Raw genomic sequence first — 17,108 nt, forward strand, 5'->3', positions numbered from 1 at the left:
AAATATGTCTCTGCGCTACTATGTTGGATATATTTCTCAATGAGCAATCGAGAGTCACATGTGTTCCATCAGGAGTGACGTCACACCCGGAAGTAACCAGTGTCATGTGATCCAAGTTCCAAGTCCCGGAATCCGAGACACTCAGTGCCCTGTGGATAGCGACAAGGAACAGCCGTCCGTGGCGTTTATGGCTTAGTTGAACTTTATGAATGCAGCTCACTCGTTGTCGGCCTGTTTCTCCTTTATAGTGTTTCATGCAGTCGATGCGTGGAATCTTAACAACCACGTTTGTACATAGTTAAAAATCGCACAACACCAGGTCATAGTCCAACATGTTTAATTGGAAGCACTAGCTTTCGGAGCGACGCTCCTTCATCAGGTAATTGTCTCGGATATGTTCTTTGGTCGATCAGTTGGTAGTTGGCCAAAGTGTTCCTGGTTGTTCAGTTGTCGGTACACTTCCTTGCAGTAATCTGTTCTATTCTGAATGACAACGGCTCCTCCTTTATCTGCTGGTTTGATGACAATGTTGTGATTGGTTTTGAGAGCGTGGATGGCATTGTGTTGTGAACGGGTGATGTTTTGCTCTACCTTATGGGTACGGCTGATGAATCTGGCGTTTATATATTTCCTGACGGTTTGAGCATACATGTCAAGCCCAGGGCAGCGGCCCTCCGGTGGGGTCCATGTTGACACCTTCTTTGGTCGCTCCTCTACAGATCCCTGTGATGACTGTTCCAGTTCATCAGTGGGCTCAGTGGGATCACTGCCGGCACCTTGAAAGAATTCCTGGAGTCTCATTCGTCTGATGAACTCCTCTGTGTCTGCTGCCAGAACCAACGGGTCCATTTTGGTGTTGGGGCAGAAGTTGAGATCCCTACTCAGGACTTCAATCTCTTCTGGTTGAAGGGTGTGGTCCGATAAGTTGACAATAGACTTCCCCGCAGTGATAATGTTGTCTACTGTGGTTCCAGGGCGGGCTTTGCTATAACTGGTGAGAATGCCAAGCTTCTCCAGTTTTTTGTTCTTGGCGTGCATGTACGTAGTGTAGTTTTGTTGCCTTGTCTGTTTGGCGATGTCACGTAATTGTACTGATGTATCCTGTGTGCAGGCTGTGAGTGTGGACTCCATCTGAATTTCAAGGTGTGGCACCTGCTATAGAGTTGGTGCACGAGATGATTGAGGAGTTTACGAGAGGTGCAGTGGCAAAGTCTCTCTGCGTAGTCTGTGTTGTAGGTCGACCTAAGTGTGTTCGTGATCCCTAATCCATTCGGGATCTTTCCTGCTTGCCTGCATTCCTGTAGAAACTTGATGTCTGTGTCGATATGTGTGATCTTCTAGGAGATCCTCTCCACTTTAAGCCGGCGGTTAGTGGTGTCGATAGTAGTCACAATTCGGAGATGCCGGTGTTGGACTGGGGTGTACAAAGTTAAAAATCACACAACACCAGATTATAGTCCAACGGGTTTAATCGGAAGCAGGTGTCACAATCACCTGATGAAGGAGCGTCGCTCCGAAAGCTAGTGCTTCCGATTAAACCTGTTGGACTATAACCTGGTGTTGTGTGATTTTTAACTTTGTACACCCCAGTCCAACACCGGCACCTCCGAATGATGACGTTTGTACATGATGGGGATTGGGTGTTGTGTTCTGGTGAGTTTTGTCTGAGCAAGGCTGTCGGTTTATGTGCTGTTGTAACCCAGTGTGTTCAGAGGAGTCTGACTGGCAGTTCCCAGCAATTTATTTTAATAAAGGGGACCATGCTTTTCAAATTGCCTGGTGGCATATGCTCGTTGCGAATTTCGTGTGCCAGACATCTGGGAATGAAGTCGTGGGGATATCCATTCTTGGCAAAAGAATTGTGTGGCAGTCCCGAATTGTCCCGACCAGCTGTCCCGAGTAGCAATCCGTACAGACGGCAAGGTTTGGGAGAACAGCTCAATAGTAATAGGACAGGGCAAACAGAAGGCAGCCAGAGAGTTTCTAGAAGCAGGGCACTCATCCACGGATCCCATCAATAAGCAGTTTCATCTGGACCCAGTCTGTAACCCCAAACACCGGAAGCAGCGGGAATGAAACCAAATCAATTCCAACTGCCACAGGACAGCAGCGCTTCACAACAGGCTCTGCAGCCCTGAGCATGTCACCCAGAAATGTGAGGAAAATGCTGCAAACCATCTTCCCAGCTCCGCCAAACATTCCAACAACAACTCCAGGAGGCACACAAGATCAACACCTTTCTGCTCCAAAACGCAGCAGAGTATTGTACCCTGAACCCCCGGGAGCAAGGTGAGGATGCCAACCCGTACACGGCCAGGAACGGCAGTGAGAGCGAGGGCAACAGCTGCCATTGTCGGATGGACAGCCACAAACACTCCCTTTGAAAAGTACTTTGTCCATATGAAAGTCTGTGCAGCAGTATAACCCGGGACCCAAACAGCCTGCGCTGGGGATTCATATTCCAGACAATTTACGGTTGGTCACCGTTTTCCCTGAAAGTGAGTGGAGATTGATATTTCATTGCTGGTGTGAAACCAGGTCCTACCCTGAATCTGCTCGCCGGTTTTTGTTGCTGTGGTGAAACGGTGGGCAATCACGGTGTGAAACGTTGTTCTAGCTCTCTGGTTTCCTTCATTCCTGTCCTGGTCAGGGAGGCTGGGGATTGGTCCTCTCCATCAGAGGGAGGTACCAGCGCATTGTTGACCCAATTTAATCAAGAATGTCATTGGTCATCTTCACTTCCCATGGTTCATTGCTGTTCTGTTTTGTTGTATGTGACTTGAGCACTTTCTGGGACTTGACAATGCATTAAAGCTGCAGTATGTTTGGAAGCACGGTTTGGGAATTGTCTCGCTGCCATTTGTGTGAGCAGTACATGACATAGACGACTCGCACTACCTCAAAGTCAGCATGCCAGTGTGTCTGGCAATGGTTCCGCCTTTTCTGTGTTGCTTCTGTTCCACGCTAAGAGCTGTCAGTTTTTGGATTCGCTGGAGTGCTGAGGGGGTAACACAATTTGTGTGGTATTTTTCTTCAGGCCAAACTCCACCCTCCACAAAAATTGCCAAACGCGCTGAGTTACAAACAGCACGCGTTTTTTTTAGCAAATGGTCTATTCAAGCAGGTGTCAGCTTCTGGAGCGTCTCAGAGTTGCCAAGCACGGAAACCAGACCCTACTATCTAACTTGCCACTGCTAAACAGGTAACCGAAATTAATCTAACCAATATTTGCCAAAATTTGTCCCTTATCTCTCCGAACCCTTTCAGATGCCTTTGAAATGTTGTGAGCGCACCAGTCTCTGCCACTAAATATGGCAATTCATTCTGTACACACGGAAATGTCTGTGGACAAAACAAGTGTCCCTCACATCCCCTTTAAATGTTACTGTTCTCACAATAAACCAATATTATCTCGTTTTGAACTCATGCGCCTTGTGAAAAATTATTCCCTGACTCTTTTCTCTGTCCGCCTGCCTCATGACTTTATAAAATTCTGTAAGGCCATTCCTCAGCCCTGAAGCTCCAGGGAAAACTGTCGAAGCCTATTCAGCTTCGTGCTATTGTCCAAACAGTGCAAACCTTGCAAACCCTTTGAAATAATTTCTAAATTGCACCACGTTCTTTCCTGAATGCGCGATCTGTTAGTGCCTGAAGTGAAGCGACGCTGAAACACTAATAATGACAATTTTGGCGCTTGCCCCCTGTCGGGTAGTGTGGCCGAGTGGTCTAAGGCGCTGGATTTAAGCTCCAGTCTCTATGAAGTCGTGGGTTTGAATCCCAAATCCCAAGATGGCGGCGGGTCTACTGCAGGCAGTTGAACACAGCCGAACCTGTGCAGGTCCTATACGTTTTCGTTGTTGTGTTTGCAGCTGCTCAGGTCTCTGATCCAGACTGACTCTGAAAACAGTGTGAGCCATTACTGTCGGAGCCTCCTCAACCACTCTGCTTTCGGACATATGCGTGGCCAGTTTTGGTGCCAGTTTCTGTGTCTCAAATGGTCAGCACATTTGGCTGAAAGTTTGGTGGTTCGAGCCCGCCCTTAGCACCGAGCCTCAATTATTTCAGTTCCAGCATTGAGACCAACCATGTACCGACACTGCAACCAGGAGAACTCACCCGAGTCTGCAGCTGGATGTGGCCCCAATCTCTCCAAGGCCCCGCTGCCAACAGAAAGCGGCTACTGCAGCTTCAATCAGCGGCTTCCTGCTCAGCCCTGGGACACAGCACATGGAAAATCCTTCCCCAGGAACGGCTCTTCCCGTGTGAAAGGGACAACAATTCCACTTTAAATTGGAAACGGCTTCAGAAGATTGTTCCTGTTCTTGGAACGTTTCATAAACAAAACTCCTGTCTCGCAAATAAGAAGTGGGAAAAGTTGTTGGTAGGAAGAATAGAGAAAGTGCTGACTGTGAGGACTCTGTCTCGTCAGCAGATGGGATTCCTTACACTCCAAACAGAAATGATTGGGTTTCCTTCGGTAATTTCCCAAATCACTCCGGCGACATAAAGATAAGGATAAAAATATGAAAATATTTATGTTGAATCTTAAATCCAGAGACAAGTGCTCAATAGATAATAATGTTCTGAAGGAATAATAGCTGAGAAATGGAAAGTGTGAATGATGACATTTGTGATTGGGAGGAATGAACTGGATCCTTGCAAATTGCAATGCCAGGTGAAATATGCTCAGTATGAAATGACACACTCATCAATCGTGAGCCAGGCCCAGCTACTTTAGTCGGTAGAGCATGAGATGCTTAATCTCAGGGCCGTAGGTTCAAGCCTCACGATGGGCCCTTTCACTCCTTTAAAGAAATCCAGCTCTCTGCTCCACTTGCAGTATTGCAACCCAGTGAAGGGGTTGTTTTTGACACGTTGATCCGACTGTGTTTGATCACATGTCGGTTTCTGAGTGAAAGCTGTCTCCACTTTCCTGGAAGTGCCAGAGACAAGTTTATCAGTGCAGCCGAATATACGATGAATGGTGTCCCTTTCAAAACGTCAGGTTCCACTCCAAACGTGCTACAAACAAAGTGCTCAGAGACACAGAACGCGAATGGTTACTTTATGGGGGTGGGGGGGGGGGGGGGGGGTTTGACAGTGACCGCTCAATGTCAAATGGTCCTGAACCAAAATGAAGTGATTCAGACCGTTCTGACGGAAACCGAAGGGAACTCTCCCTGAACCTTTCACAATTCACACGGAAAATGATCTTGTGTGCTCATGGGGGTTCATGTAGTGGACAGTTTATTGTCAGTAACAGGGGTGGGGGTGGGGCAGGATTGTGAGGTTTCACTGTGGGACAGAAGTGATCTGGGTGAACGGGTCAGTCAAACACCCCCAGAGCATGGGAGAGCTGATTGGTCCAGGATCACTCCCATCTTCTGTTTCTGAACCAACAAATGAAATTGCTGGAAAATCTCAGCAGGTCTGCTCGCATTTTGGAAAGGAAAAGAGTTCAGTCTTCGGGACTAGTGACATTTCTTTTTGCATGTCCATCTCCCTCTGGATTGGAGCACTCTTCCTTTTTATTGACTATCTTCTAACTTCCAACTTTATACTCAGCTTCCCTTTTATTTTATTTTCCTCTCCAACCATTTTCCCAGTTTTTAAATTTGTATCATATCTGTCCCATCTCTCACTTTGCCCATTTATGACCGGAGAAGTTGGAAATGAACAATTAACTCTGTATCTAATTCCTTAGATACCAGATGCCCGGAGACCGGAAGGTATAGGATGACGGTTAGAGCTTTCAGCCCATAGCCTGCTCTGCCATTCGATCATGGCTAATATCGCTCTCAATCCCATTCTCCCGTCTTCTCCCTATAACACTTACTCCCCCTGAATTTAGGACCCAGCCTTTTTTCCCAGAGTGGGTCTACATCCGCCCCAAACCCCTTCACATCTGCTGGCGGCTGTCACACTGTGCCTCTGGGTGACCGAGCTGAGTTTCAGTCCCGCACGGAACACCCAATCTGTTCTGAACAACACAATCGCTGCTGGGGGACAGCTCGATCAGGTCTCTGGCCCCACTGTGTTTCTGCGGGGGAGCAGTTATCACCTTCACCTCCCATGGGAAGGATCGGTGCTTCAAATATCCGGCAGGAAGACCGATCGGCTTGTGTGTGAACATAGATGGAGGGAATTGCTTTCTGACCTGGGCAGTAAACCTTACTCTGTATGGCCCTGCCCATTCCTGCCGCTGTCGTGAAAGGGAATGCAAGTCCAATTAATTGCCGTGTACGATTTTATTCGATACACATTCTTACTCGTTTGGAAGATACGTGGATGTTTCCAGCGCAGATCATCACTATTTTGAAGAATGCAGCCGGCGGGCCCTGATACTTTCTGGAGAGTAGAAGCATCAGTTTGTCCAGAAAGTGGCCTAGTTCAGAGCTGAGCAGAAATATTGTTGTTCCCGCTTTAAGGGCAACAGTTTTCCAAAGTTAAAAATCACACAACACCGGGTTATAGTCCAACAGGTTTAATTGGAAGCACTAGCTTTCGGAGCGACGCTCTTTCATCAGGTGATAGTGGAGGGCTCGATCGGAACACAGAATTTATAGCAAAAATTTACAGTGTGATGTAACTGAAATTAGAGGCGCGCTCGAACCACCAAACTTTCAGACAAATGCGCTGACTATTTGAGGCACAGAAACTGGCAACGCATATGTCCGAAAGCAGAGTGTTTGAGGAGGCTCCGACAGCAATGGCTCACACTGTTTTCAGAGTCAGTCTGGATCAGAGGCCTGAGCAGCTGCAAACACAACAACGAAAACGCATAGAGCCTGCTCAGATCCTGCTATGTTCAACTGTAGAACAGCCGCAATCTTGGTAGCGATGGGATTCGAACCCACGACTCGTTAGAGACTGGAGCTTAAAAATCCAGCGCCTTAGACCACTCGACCACAGTACCCAACAAAACCGCATCATCAAAATTGTCATTATTACTGTTTCAGCGTCGCTTCACTTCAGTCACGAACAGATCGCGCATTCAGGAAAGAACGTGTTGCAATTTAGAAAGTATTTGAAAGGGTTTGCAAGGTTTGCACTGTTTGGACAATAGCACGAAGCTGAATAGGCTTCGACAATTTTCCCTGTAGCTTCAGGGCTGAGGAATGGCCTTACAGAATTTTATAAAGTCATGAGGCAGGCGGACAGAGATAAGAGTCAGGGAGTAATTTTTCACAAGGCACATGAGTTCAAAGCGAGATAATATTGGTTTAATGTGAGAACAGTAACATTTAAAGGGGATGTGAGGGACACTTGTTTTGTACACAGACATTTCCGTGTGCACAGAATGAATTGCCATATTTAGTGGCAGAGTCTGGTGCGCTCACAACATTTCAAAGGCATCTGAATGGGTATATTGGCCGGCAAGGGTTCGGAGAGATCAGGGACAAATTTTGGCAAATATTGGTTAGATTAATTTCGGTTACCTGTTTAGCAGTGGCAAGTTAGATAGTAGGGTCTGGTTTCCGTGCTTGGCAACTCTGAGACGCTCCAGAAGCTGACACCAGCTTGAATAGACCATTTACTAAAAAAACGCGTGCTGTTTGTAACTCAGCGCGTTTGGCTATTTTTCCTGGAGGGTGGAGTTTGGCCTGAAGGAAAATACCACACAAATTGTGTTACCCCCCTCAGCACTCCAGCGAATCCAAAAGCTGACAGCTCTTAGCGTGGAACGGAAGCAAACCAGAAAAGGCGGAACCATTGCCAGACACACTGGCATGCTGACTTTGAGGTAGTGCGAGTCGTCTATGTCATGTACTGCTCACACAAATGGCAGCGAGACAATTCCCAAACCGTGCTTCCAAACATACTGCAGCTTTAATGCATTGTCAAGTCCCAGAAAGTGCTCAAGTCACATACAACAAAACAGAACAGCAATGAACCATGGGAAGTGAAGATGACCAATGACATTCTTGATTAAATTGGGTCAACAATGCGCTGGTACCTCCCTCTGATGGAGAGGACCAATCCCCAGCCTCCCTGACCAGGACAGGAATGAAGGAAACCAGAGAGCGAGAACAACGTTTCACACCGTGATTGCCCACCGTTTCACCACAGCAACAAAAACCGGCGAGCAGATTCAGTGTAGGACCTGGTTTCACACCAACAATGAAATATCAATCTCCACTCACTTTCAGGGAAAACGGTGACCAACCGTAAATTGTCTGGAATATGAATCCCCAGCGCAGGCTGTTTGGGCCCCGGGTTATACTGCTGCACAGACTTTCATATGGACAAAGTACTTTTCAAAGGGAGTGTTTGTGGCTGTCCATCCGACAATGGCAGCTGTTGCCCTCGCTCTCACTGCCGTTCCTGGCCGTGTACGGGTTGGCATCCTCACCTTGCTCCCGGGGGTTCAGGGTACAACAATACTCTGCTGCAGAAAACCGGAGCGTTTTGGAGCAGAAAGGTGTTGATCTCGTGTGCCTCCTGGAGTTGTTGTTGGAATGTTTGGCGGAGCTGGGAAGATGGTTTGCAGCATTTTCCTCACATTTCTGGGTGACATGCTCAGGGCTGCAGAGCCTGTTGTGAAGCGCTGCTGTCCTGTGGCAGTTGGAATTGATTTGGTTTCATTCCCGCTGCTTCCGGTGTTTGGGGTTACAGACTGGGTCCAGATGAATCTGCTTATTGATGGGATCCGCGGATGAGTGCCCTGCTTCTAGAAACTCTCTGGCTGCCTTCTGTTTGCCCTGTCCTATTACTATTGAGCTGTTCTCCCAAACCTTGCCGTCTGTACGGATTGCTACTCGGGACAGCTGGTCGTGACAATTCGGGACTGCCACACAATTTCTTTGCCATGAATGGATATCCCCACGACTTCATTCCCAGATGTCTGGCATACGAAAATCACAACGAGGATATGCCACCAGGCAATTTGAAAAGCATGGTTCTCTTTATTAAAATAAATTGCTGGGAACTGCCAGTCAGACTCCTCTGAACACACTGGGTTACAACAGCACATAAACCGACAGCCTCGCTCAGACAAAACTCACCAGAACACAACACCCAATCCCCATCATGTACAACCGTCATGATTTGGAGATGCCGGTGTTGGACTGGGGTGTACAAAGTTAAGAATCACACCACACCAGCTTATAGTCCAACAGGTTTAATCGGAAGCACACTAGCTTTCGGAGCGACGCTCCTTCATTAGGTGATTGTGACACCTGCTTCCGATTAAACCTGTTGGACTATAATCTGGTGTTGTGTGATTTTTAACTTTGTACACCCCAGTCCAACACCGGCATCTCCGAATTGTGACTACTATCGACACCACTAACCGCCGGCTTAAAGTGGAGAGGATCTCCTAGAAGGTCACACATATCGACACAGACATCAAGTTTCTACAGGAATGCAGGCAAGCAGGAAAGATCCCGAATGGATTAGGGATCACGAACCCACTTAGGTCGACCTACAACACGGACTACGCAGAGAGACTTTGCCACCGTACCTCTCGTAAACTCCTCAATCATCTCGTGCACCAACTCTATAGCAGGTGCCATGAAATTCAGATGGAGTCCACACTCACAGCCTGCACACAGGATACATCAGTACAATTACGTGACATTGCCAAACAGACAAGGCAACAAAACTACACCACGTACATGCACGCCAAGAACAAAAAACTGGAGAAGCTTGGCATTCTCACCAGTTATAGCAAAGCCCACCCTGGAACCACAGTAGACAACATTATCACTGCGGGGAAGTCTATTGTCAACTTATCGGACCACACCCTTCGACCAGAAGAGATTGAAGTCCTGAGTAGGGGTCTCAACTTCTGCCCCAACACCAAAGTGGACCCGTTGGTTCTGGCAGCAGACACAGAGGAGATCATCAGACGAATGAGACTCTGGGAATTCTTTCAAGGTGCCGGCAGTGATCCCACTGAGCCCACTGATGAACTGGAACAGTCATCACAGGGATCTGTAGAGGAGCGACCAAAGAAGGTGTCAACATGGACCCCACCGGAGGGCCGCTGCCCTGGGCTTGACATGTATGCTCAAACCGTCAGGAAATATATAAACGCCAGATTCATCAGCCGTACCCATAAGGTAGAGCAAATCATCACCCGTTCACAACACAATGCCATCCACGCTCTCAAAACCAATCACAACATTGTCATCAAACCAGCAGATAAAGGAGGGGCCGTTGTCATTCAGAATAGAACAGATTACTGCAAGGAAGTGTACCGACAACTGAACAACCAGGAACACTATAGGCAACTACCAACTGATCCGACCAAAGAACATATCCGAGACAATTACCTGATGAAGGAGCGTCGCTCCGAAAGCTAGTGCTTCCAATTAAACATGTTGGACTATGACCTGGTGTTGTGCGATTTTTAACTATGTACAAACGTGGTTGTTAAGATTCCACGCATCGACTGCATGAAACACGATAAAGGAGAAACAGGCCGACAACGAGTGAGCTGCATTCATAAAGTTCAACTAAGCCATAAACGCCACGGACGGCTGTTCCTTGTAGCTATCCACAGGGCACTGAGTGTCTCGGATTCCGGGACTTGGAACTTGGATCACATGACCATCTGTGACACTGGTTACTTCCGGATGTGACGTCACTCCTAATGGAACACATGTGACTCTCGATTGCTCATTGAGAAATATATCCAACATAGTAGCGCAGAGACATATTTCTGTTGTATTTCTGGTGCTGTTCCTGACATGTCCTCTTATGCTGAGCATATTCTGTGTTGCCTGATAATTTGGTGCGTGTTTCCGTGATCGTGTTGTGGGCAGTAACCTGCGGTTTAGCTGCAATAACGTGCGTTGGAAACCCAGGTCCACCAGTCTCTATTTCGTTTTTCTTATATTATGCATAACTGCAACACAGTAAAGTATTAATTAATATTGGGAGATGAGATACAGAGGCGTGTGAAATGCCGAGGTTTTGGTGACACTTATGGTTAGAGATTACCTTCATTCAGGAGATAAGGAGCAGAACGTGTTTGGATACAGATGAGGAACAGTGAGGAAAGAACTCGCCAGCAGATGCAGTTTACAAGCCCATTCGCAGGAACCACAATGTGAGATAAAACATACAAGAAATAAATAGTGTGTGAGTGATAAAAGATGGCAATAATCATGGGTGGGTTTAATTTCCCCGCTCCCACTCCCGGTTCCAGTGTAAAGGAAGTTTGGAGAACAATAATCAATAAATCACATATGTCCCAAAGAACAACGCGAGCCATATCTTGGTCATCGGTTAGTTTACAGGCGACTTGGTCTCTGTCTTTTCGTGGAAACCATCTCTTTCATTGTGAGCATCAGGAAAGGCCATGTATTTTGTCAGAAAAAAATGTCCCTAATCTTTGTTTGTTTCTTGTCCAAGACTCAGCTCAATCCCTCCCTTGATCAGCTCTGCTGGACATGTTAGTACAGAAATCTGGCAAATTGCCAAATATGGGATTCCTTCCAATAAATAATTTTGACACAGTTTGACTGCAATCATCTCTCCCTAACTTTCTGCTTTTCTTCTTTGACAATGGGGCCTCGCATCTTCCAAATAACAGCAAAGATATGAGGGCAGGTGGAAGCAATGTAGCCGGTCACGTGGGCGACAGGTTTCAATGAGCCCACGGCTGATTTGTTTCATCCTCACCCCCCCCCCCCCCCCCCTTTCAGCCTGATCTCCGTGGCCCTTGGTTGTGAATTAACTCAATGTTTGTCTATCTCAGTCTTGAATATAGCGAGCCTTAACAGCCCTCTGACCTATAGAATTCCATAGATTTGCTCCCCTCTGAAAGAAAGAATATCCTTCTCATCAGAGTCTGAAATTTGTGACCCCTTCCGCTGTGAGAAAACCCCCTGTTCCCACTTTGTCTCAGGCGTAAATCAGAGCAGAATAACCCCCTGAGAATAGGTCTGCACTGTCCAGTGCCAGCTGTGTGTATTTGAAACATTTTCCCAGTTTGACCTCTGATTAAATAAATCGACCAGATTTGCACTTTGGGTTTCCAATGGTGAATCTTTTCAAAAGCACTTCATTGGCCGTAATTCAGCTGGCGGGGAAAGCGCTAGGCAAGTACAAGGATATGTTTCTATCTCGATCCACTGCTGTGTTTATGAATCTCTCAGCACATGAAAATGGATCTTTCCAATCCATTTTATATCTCACCAATGTGTGTGTAATTCAAATTGATCTCCCAGCATCCTCCTCCGTTCTGAACCAAGAGAGGGTGACAGCGAATACTGGGGTCATGCTGCGGACAGGACAAGCCAAATACTGGTGTTTCAGGTTACAACTCTCCATTCTATAAGAAATATTAAGCCAGGCGTATGCAAGGCTATTCATAGCGGAGTGATAAAGGCGATGGATTAAACATTCATTGATGTTTCCCCATGCAGGGTCAAATCCTGCCGACTACATCTTGAACGACTTCCTGCAGGGTACATTCTCGCGAGGCCAAACATTTGATTAGACATGGGCTGCTCGAGTTCTTACTCACAAATATATACCACACTCAAACCGTTATTTCTGTTTCTTTTTTCACAGATACTGCCAGACCCATCGAGCTTCTGCAGTATTCTTTGAATGTGATGCGCAGAAGTGCTGCTTTTCATTCGATTCCTTTCATCCCAGTCCTCTGTTCACTGCCTCTGGTCAGGAACAACACTTCCTCCTGCTCATCAAAGTGCCCATGCCCACGGTTCCCACAAAGAGGTTTCTGCATTGCTTTAATGGTTCATGTAACGAACTGTGGATTCTTGGAATCTGAAGCCAAAACAGAACCTGCTGTCGAATCTAACGGGTTTGGCAGTACCTGTGGGAGATTACCGAGTTCTGATGAAGTTTTGAAATGTTGTCTCTGCTTTTCTCTGCATAGATGCTGTAAGATCTGCTGAGTTTCTCTTGCAATTCCTGTTCTTGGTGTTAAATGAATGTCCGTTCCATCTACCAGGATGATACAACCAGATCCACCATGCATCAAAATCTAACGCTTTTGCAAATTGTGAAGTGATTGGATTCAAACAAACCCGACATTGATTCACTCTTCCTCAGCTCCACAATGAGAGACACCTGGAAAGTGTGGTTCTGTAGTGGTCGATGCGTGTTTAAGGCAATGGGCTTGAAATTCATTTGGCCTTCCCCTCACAGCCTGGTGATTCAGTAATATCAACAAATAAAAAGGGAGATTACACCCTATCTTCATCTTTCACATACAAACCACAGGAGAAGGGGAAAAAGACATTCCAGACAGGTTGGGAATGGTGGCAATCCGCAACCCTCTGCCTTTCAGGGTACAACACGCAGAAATCCCCAGAGAAAGTTGAGACACTATGAGTTGAACAATTCCATCCCAACTTTGTTGAAGCTACGAGCCAACCGTTGGAAAACGAGATGAAAACAGTCAGGGGCCAGTCATCGACTGGTGCAGACTTGATGGCCCGAAAGGCATTTTCTGTGCTGCAGACCTCTTTGCCCAGCTGCGGTGAGCTGGTCGGGGAAACTGGCGGATGTGACGCATATGGAGCGGGACTAATCCTGAGCCCTCTGTTTGTTTCCCTCTGTGGGTAAATATGAGGTTGAGTTCCTCGGCGGTGTTACAGCATAATGTGACCATGTCCAACTTCAGTCCCATTGTTGTGTCATTTAAGCTCACAGGGAGAATCCCATTTAGATTCGCCCTGGTAACATCAGAAACGTAGGTTTGTGGGAACTGGGATTGGAATAGATGGAAGTCCAATGACCCGCACTGCAGATGGGCCGAAAGATCTTTATCACGCTGTAAAAATCGGAAGGAAGGGAGAAACTAATCTGCAACTAAAATGACCACAGATGAAAAGACAAAAGCGGTTTCATGATGAAAACACACAGTGCCTTTTCTTTTCGCTTTCCCTGTTAGCCTACTGGTGAGGATTCAGTTTTCTCACTGTTGTAGCAAGTGGAGTTTTCCTCGTACCATTAATCGTGGGGACAGACTTCCCGAAGCAGGGAATGAGTATGGAGCTGACAATTGATCAAGTGTTGTCCCATACTTAATGCAGAGTAACTTTAAACAAAGCACTGCGAATGCTGGAATTCTGAATCCGAAAGGGAAATTGGCAGAGAAACTCGGCAGACTTGGCAGCATCTGTGGAGAGAAACAGGTTTAATGTTTCAGATCGACAGAACCAGACTAGTTATGCATTTTATTGTTTTAATGCTAGAGTAATTGTCAGTTTTACTTAGCAAATCAGCACATTTATCAGAATATTATATTAGCCGAGAAATGTCAACTTTTTGAATGTCAACCGACGTTTCCGGTTGTGATGCTGATTCCGTTCCCTTGAGCTGGTGAAACGCCGGCCTTCAATTGTTCTTTTTCCTTCCCCTTTCTGTCAGTGAGCACCCATTTTAAATGGAGAGTTTCTATTTTCAGGCTCGATCTCAATGTGTGTCTATACTTGTCTATCATTTCCTCTGCGTTTCCACCTCACTCTCTTCCACATGCTCCCGCTCTCTGTCTATCAATATCCCTATTTCCCATTTCTGCTCTTTGAAAAGTCTGACATTCGGAGATAGTTTGAGAGTAGACTCTCTAAGCACAATTGCCAAAAGTGTTTGGTGCATCAGCCAGAAGGAAATGGGTCTGGGTGGGTTACTCTCTGGAGGGACAGTGTTGGACTGAAGGGCCTGTTTCCACGCGATAGTGAAACTAATCACCCTGTTCAAAACTCATTCGTGCCGTAGGACGCCATTCAATGGGATAGGAATCGCTGTCCATCCCTATTTACTCCAGAGATTGAGATGTTGAGTTACTTGACAGAACCCTGGAAGAACTCAAGGTACAGCCAGGATACTGCTCGGGAGTGAGTTCCAGGATCTAGACCCAAAAGCACTGTAGGAGCAGCGAGATATTTCCAACTCAGAAAGGCGCGATCCTAGATGGGTGATTTGTGGTTTCAGTTCTCTCGTGTATCTGTTGCTATTGTCCTTCTAGATAGATGCAAACAATGACTGGGTTGGTCTGGGTCTGTGTTCTGTTAGGAAACAGGAGTTAGTTTTCAATAAGATAATTCACAAGAAGAGAAATAAATCTTCATTTCCTGACTGGGAATTGTATCCCGGCAAACTCAGGCTCCGAACCAGGGACCCTACTGAAGCTGACAGTAACATTTGTGACCTGATCTGTCCAGACTCTGTGCATGACCTTCACGTCATCATCATCTTCAGCAGCAATGTTTCTCTCTCTAAGTTTCCAAACAATTCATATAGCCGCCTTGGTTTCAATGTGAAGAAAGCGGAGCTGTGCTAACCTGATTTACTGCACGAAGGTACAGAACAGTTTGATACTAACAGCGGCTCGTTTTGAGGCGTTGATCTGCGGTGATGGGGCGGCCCCAATAAAGCCTTCGTTCAAATCGTCTGATTCCAAATTCCATGCTAGAAATGACCAGAGGTTTATCGCTGAATTTGTTCAGGGTCTTGACTGGAAGTGACACTAAATCCAAGTATGAAAGTACATTTTAGTGGAGTGCATCATAAGATAGCGCAGTGACTGTGAATAAAATGCTGGAGACGTCCTGCAGAAGAACAGGCGACACAGAAGCAGGCACCTGAGGACCAATGTAATTGCTTTGCCATTGAAAGGCCCTGTTACACAAAGTGGATTATCTTTGCTGGCTGATCACCTTATGAATGTTGTTTCCCAGATCTCCATGTTTATATCACATATGGAAAGGTGTCCAGCGTGTGTGTGTGCATCCTGCTAGTGAAGCAATAGATAAAACATCTGACTTTGAATCAGACGACTGTAGGTTTACATCCCACATGTCTCGGGAGTAACGTGTTAGTCCAGCCAAATGCATATTGTCAGTTGTTATTTTCTTAGGTCCTTTCGAGCTGCAGGGATTGGATCAGTGTGTATTCAAAGTGAATGTTGCTTTTGGGTCCATCACAGCTCAATGTCAGACAGGTGTATGACTGATCCTGTTTTGTCATGTTCTGAGGATCTGAATGGTTTGGATCAGTGTGTTTTCGAATTTAAAACTTACATTTAGGTCTATTGCCCATTTTAAATTCCAGCTCAGCTCAACATCTCTCATTGCCTGTCAAACTGGCGAGTGTTCAACCTAAAGCTGCCTTTGTCAGAGAAGCTGTTGTGTGGAGCAGAGAGCGGAAGTGAAGCACAAGGAGCTGGTATGATCCTGAGACATCTGTTCCTCTCGGGATATGTTTCTGTGTGTCCCCCTCTGTGGGTGACAATGAGGGTCAGTTCCTCAAGGTGGTTACAGCACAGTGTGACCATGTCAGACCTCAGTCCCATTGTCCTGTCGTTTAAATTCACAGTGAGAATCGCATTCACATTTGCTCTGGAAACATTAGTACACAACATTTTGAGCCAAAACTAGAAACCGGGACAGTAATACATGGATACCTGATGAACTGCAATGCACGATGGGCCGAACGGTCTCTTCCCACTCTGTGAAAGCTCGAAGGCAAGGAGGACCTAATCTGCAGCAAGACTGATCAGAAATGTCAAGGCAAAAGTGTTTTCATTCTGAATAAATACAAGGGCGCCTTCTGCCTTCCCTTGTAGTCTAGTAGCCAGCATTTGGCGCTCTCTCCGCCGTGACACGGGTTCTATTCCCTGTCAAGGAATGCGTGCTTTGTTCTGCACACACATCGTGGGAAGGATATTTCTGACCACTTTTCCAAAGCTGGCAGAACATCGGTTTTGTGCCAACCGATTTAAAGTTGAACAGAAAACCAAGAGATGCAGATGTTGGAAATCTGAACCAAGAATTGCCGTGTAAACTGACTAGTCCTGGCAACATCTGTGGGGAGAAACAGAGACAATGGTTCACAACGACACAACCAGATTAGTTCTTCATTTCTACACCACAATGCCGGGATAATGGTCAGTTTTATCTGTTGAATGAGGATAGTTATCAAAATCTTGTTTTTTTTGCCACCTTAGCAGCCATGTCGACCCGAGATCTGATTATTTCAGTGTCTACCTCAAGATGGGTCTCTAATTTTCTGTCTTTATCTCTGTGTATCTACCTCACCCTTTTTCATGTTCTTTGACCCTTTATTTGCCAATATCCCTCATTTCCCATTCCTACTCTATGAAAAGCCTGACGTTCAGGGAT

At 46.3% G+C, this 17,108-nt stretch overlaps 2 protein-coding genes across 2 annotated transcripts; one reads left to right on the top strand and one right to left on the bottom strand.

Annotated features, from left to right (window-relative positions):
• Window positions 1-375: 375 nt before the first annotated feature.
• On the bottom strand, window positions 376-1,385 carry LOC148137583 (uncharacterized). Its single transcript, XM_087982024.1, has one exon. The coding sequence runs from the start codon at window positions 1,129-1,131 to the stop codon at window positions 376-378; it is 756 nt and encodes a 251-aa protein (XP_087838150.1). The 5' UTR covers window positions 1,132-1,385.
• A 7,890-nt stretch (window positions 1,386-9,275) lies between these two features.
• LOC148137584 (uncharacterized) lies at window positions 9,276-10,307 on the top strand. Its single transcript, XM_087982025.1, has one exon. The coding sequence runs from the start codon at window positions 9,525-9,527 to the stop codon at window positions 10,305-10,307; it is 783 nt and encodes a 260-aa protein (XP_087838151.1). The 5' UTR covers window positions 9,276-9,524.
• The last annotated feature ends 6,801 nt before the right edge of the window (window positions 10,308-17,108 follow it).

Source organism: Chiloscyllium plagiosum, unplaced genomic scaffold, assembly GCF_037043375.1.
Source record: "Chiloscyllium plagiosum isolate Xiang-an unplaced genomic scaffold, Cpla_swu_hap1 HiC_scaffold_42, whole genome shotgun sequence".
Classification (NCBI taxonomy): Eukaryota; Metazoa; Chordata; class Chondrichthyes; order Orectolobiformes; family Hemiscylliidae; genus Chiloscyllium; species Chiloscyllium plagiosum.

What these genes read in the sequence shown, in the direction of transcription:
- LOC148137583 (XM_087982024.1), bottom strand. Translation starts at nt 1,131, where the DNA reads ATGGAGTCCACACTCACAGCCTGCACACAGGATACATCAGTACAATTA.
- LOC148137584 (XM_087982025.1), top strand. Translation starts at nt 9,525, where the DNA reads ATGGAGTCCACACTCACAGCCTGCACACAGGATACATCAGTACAATTA.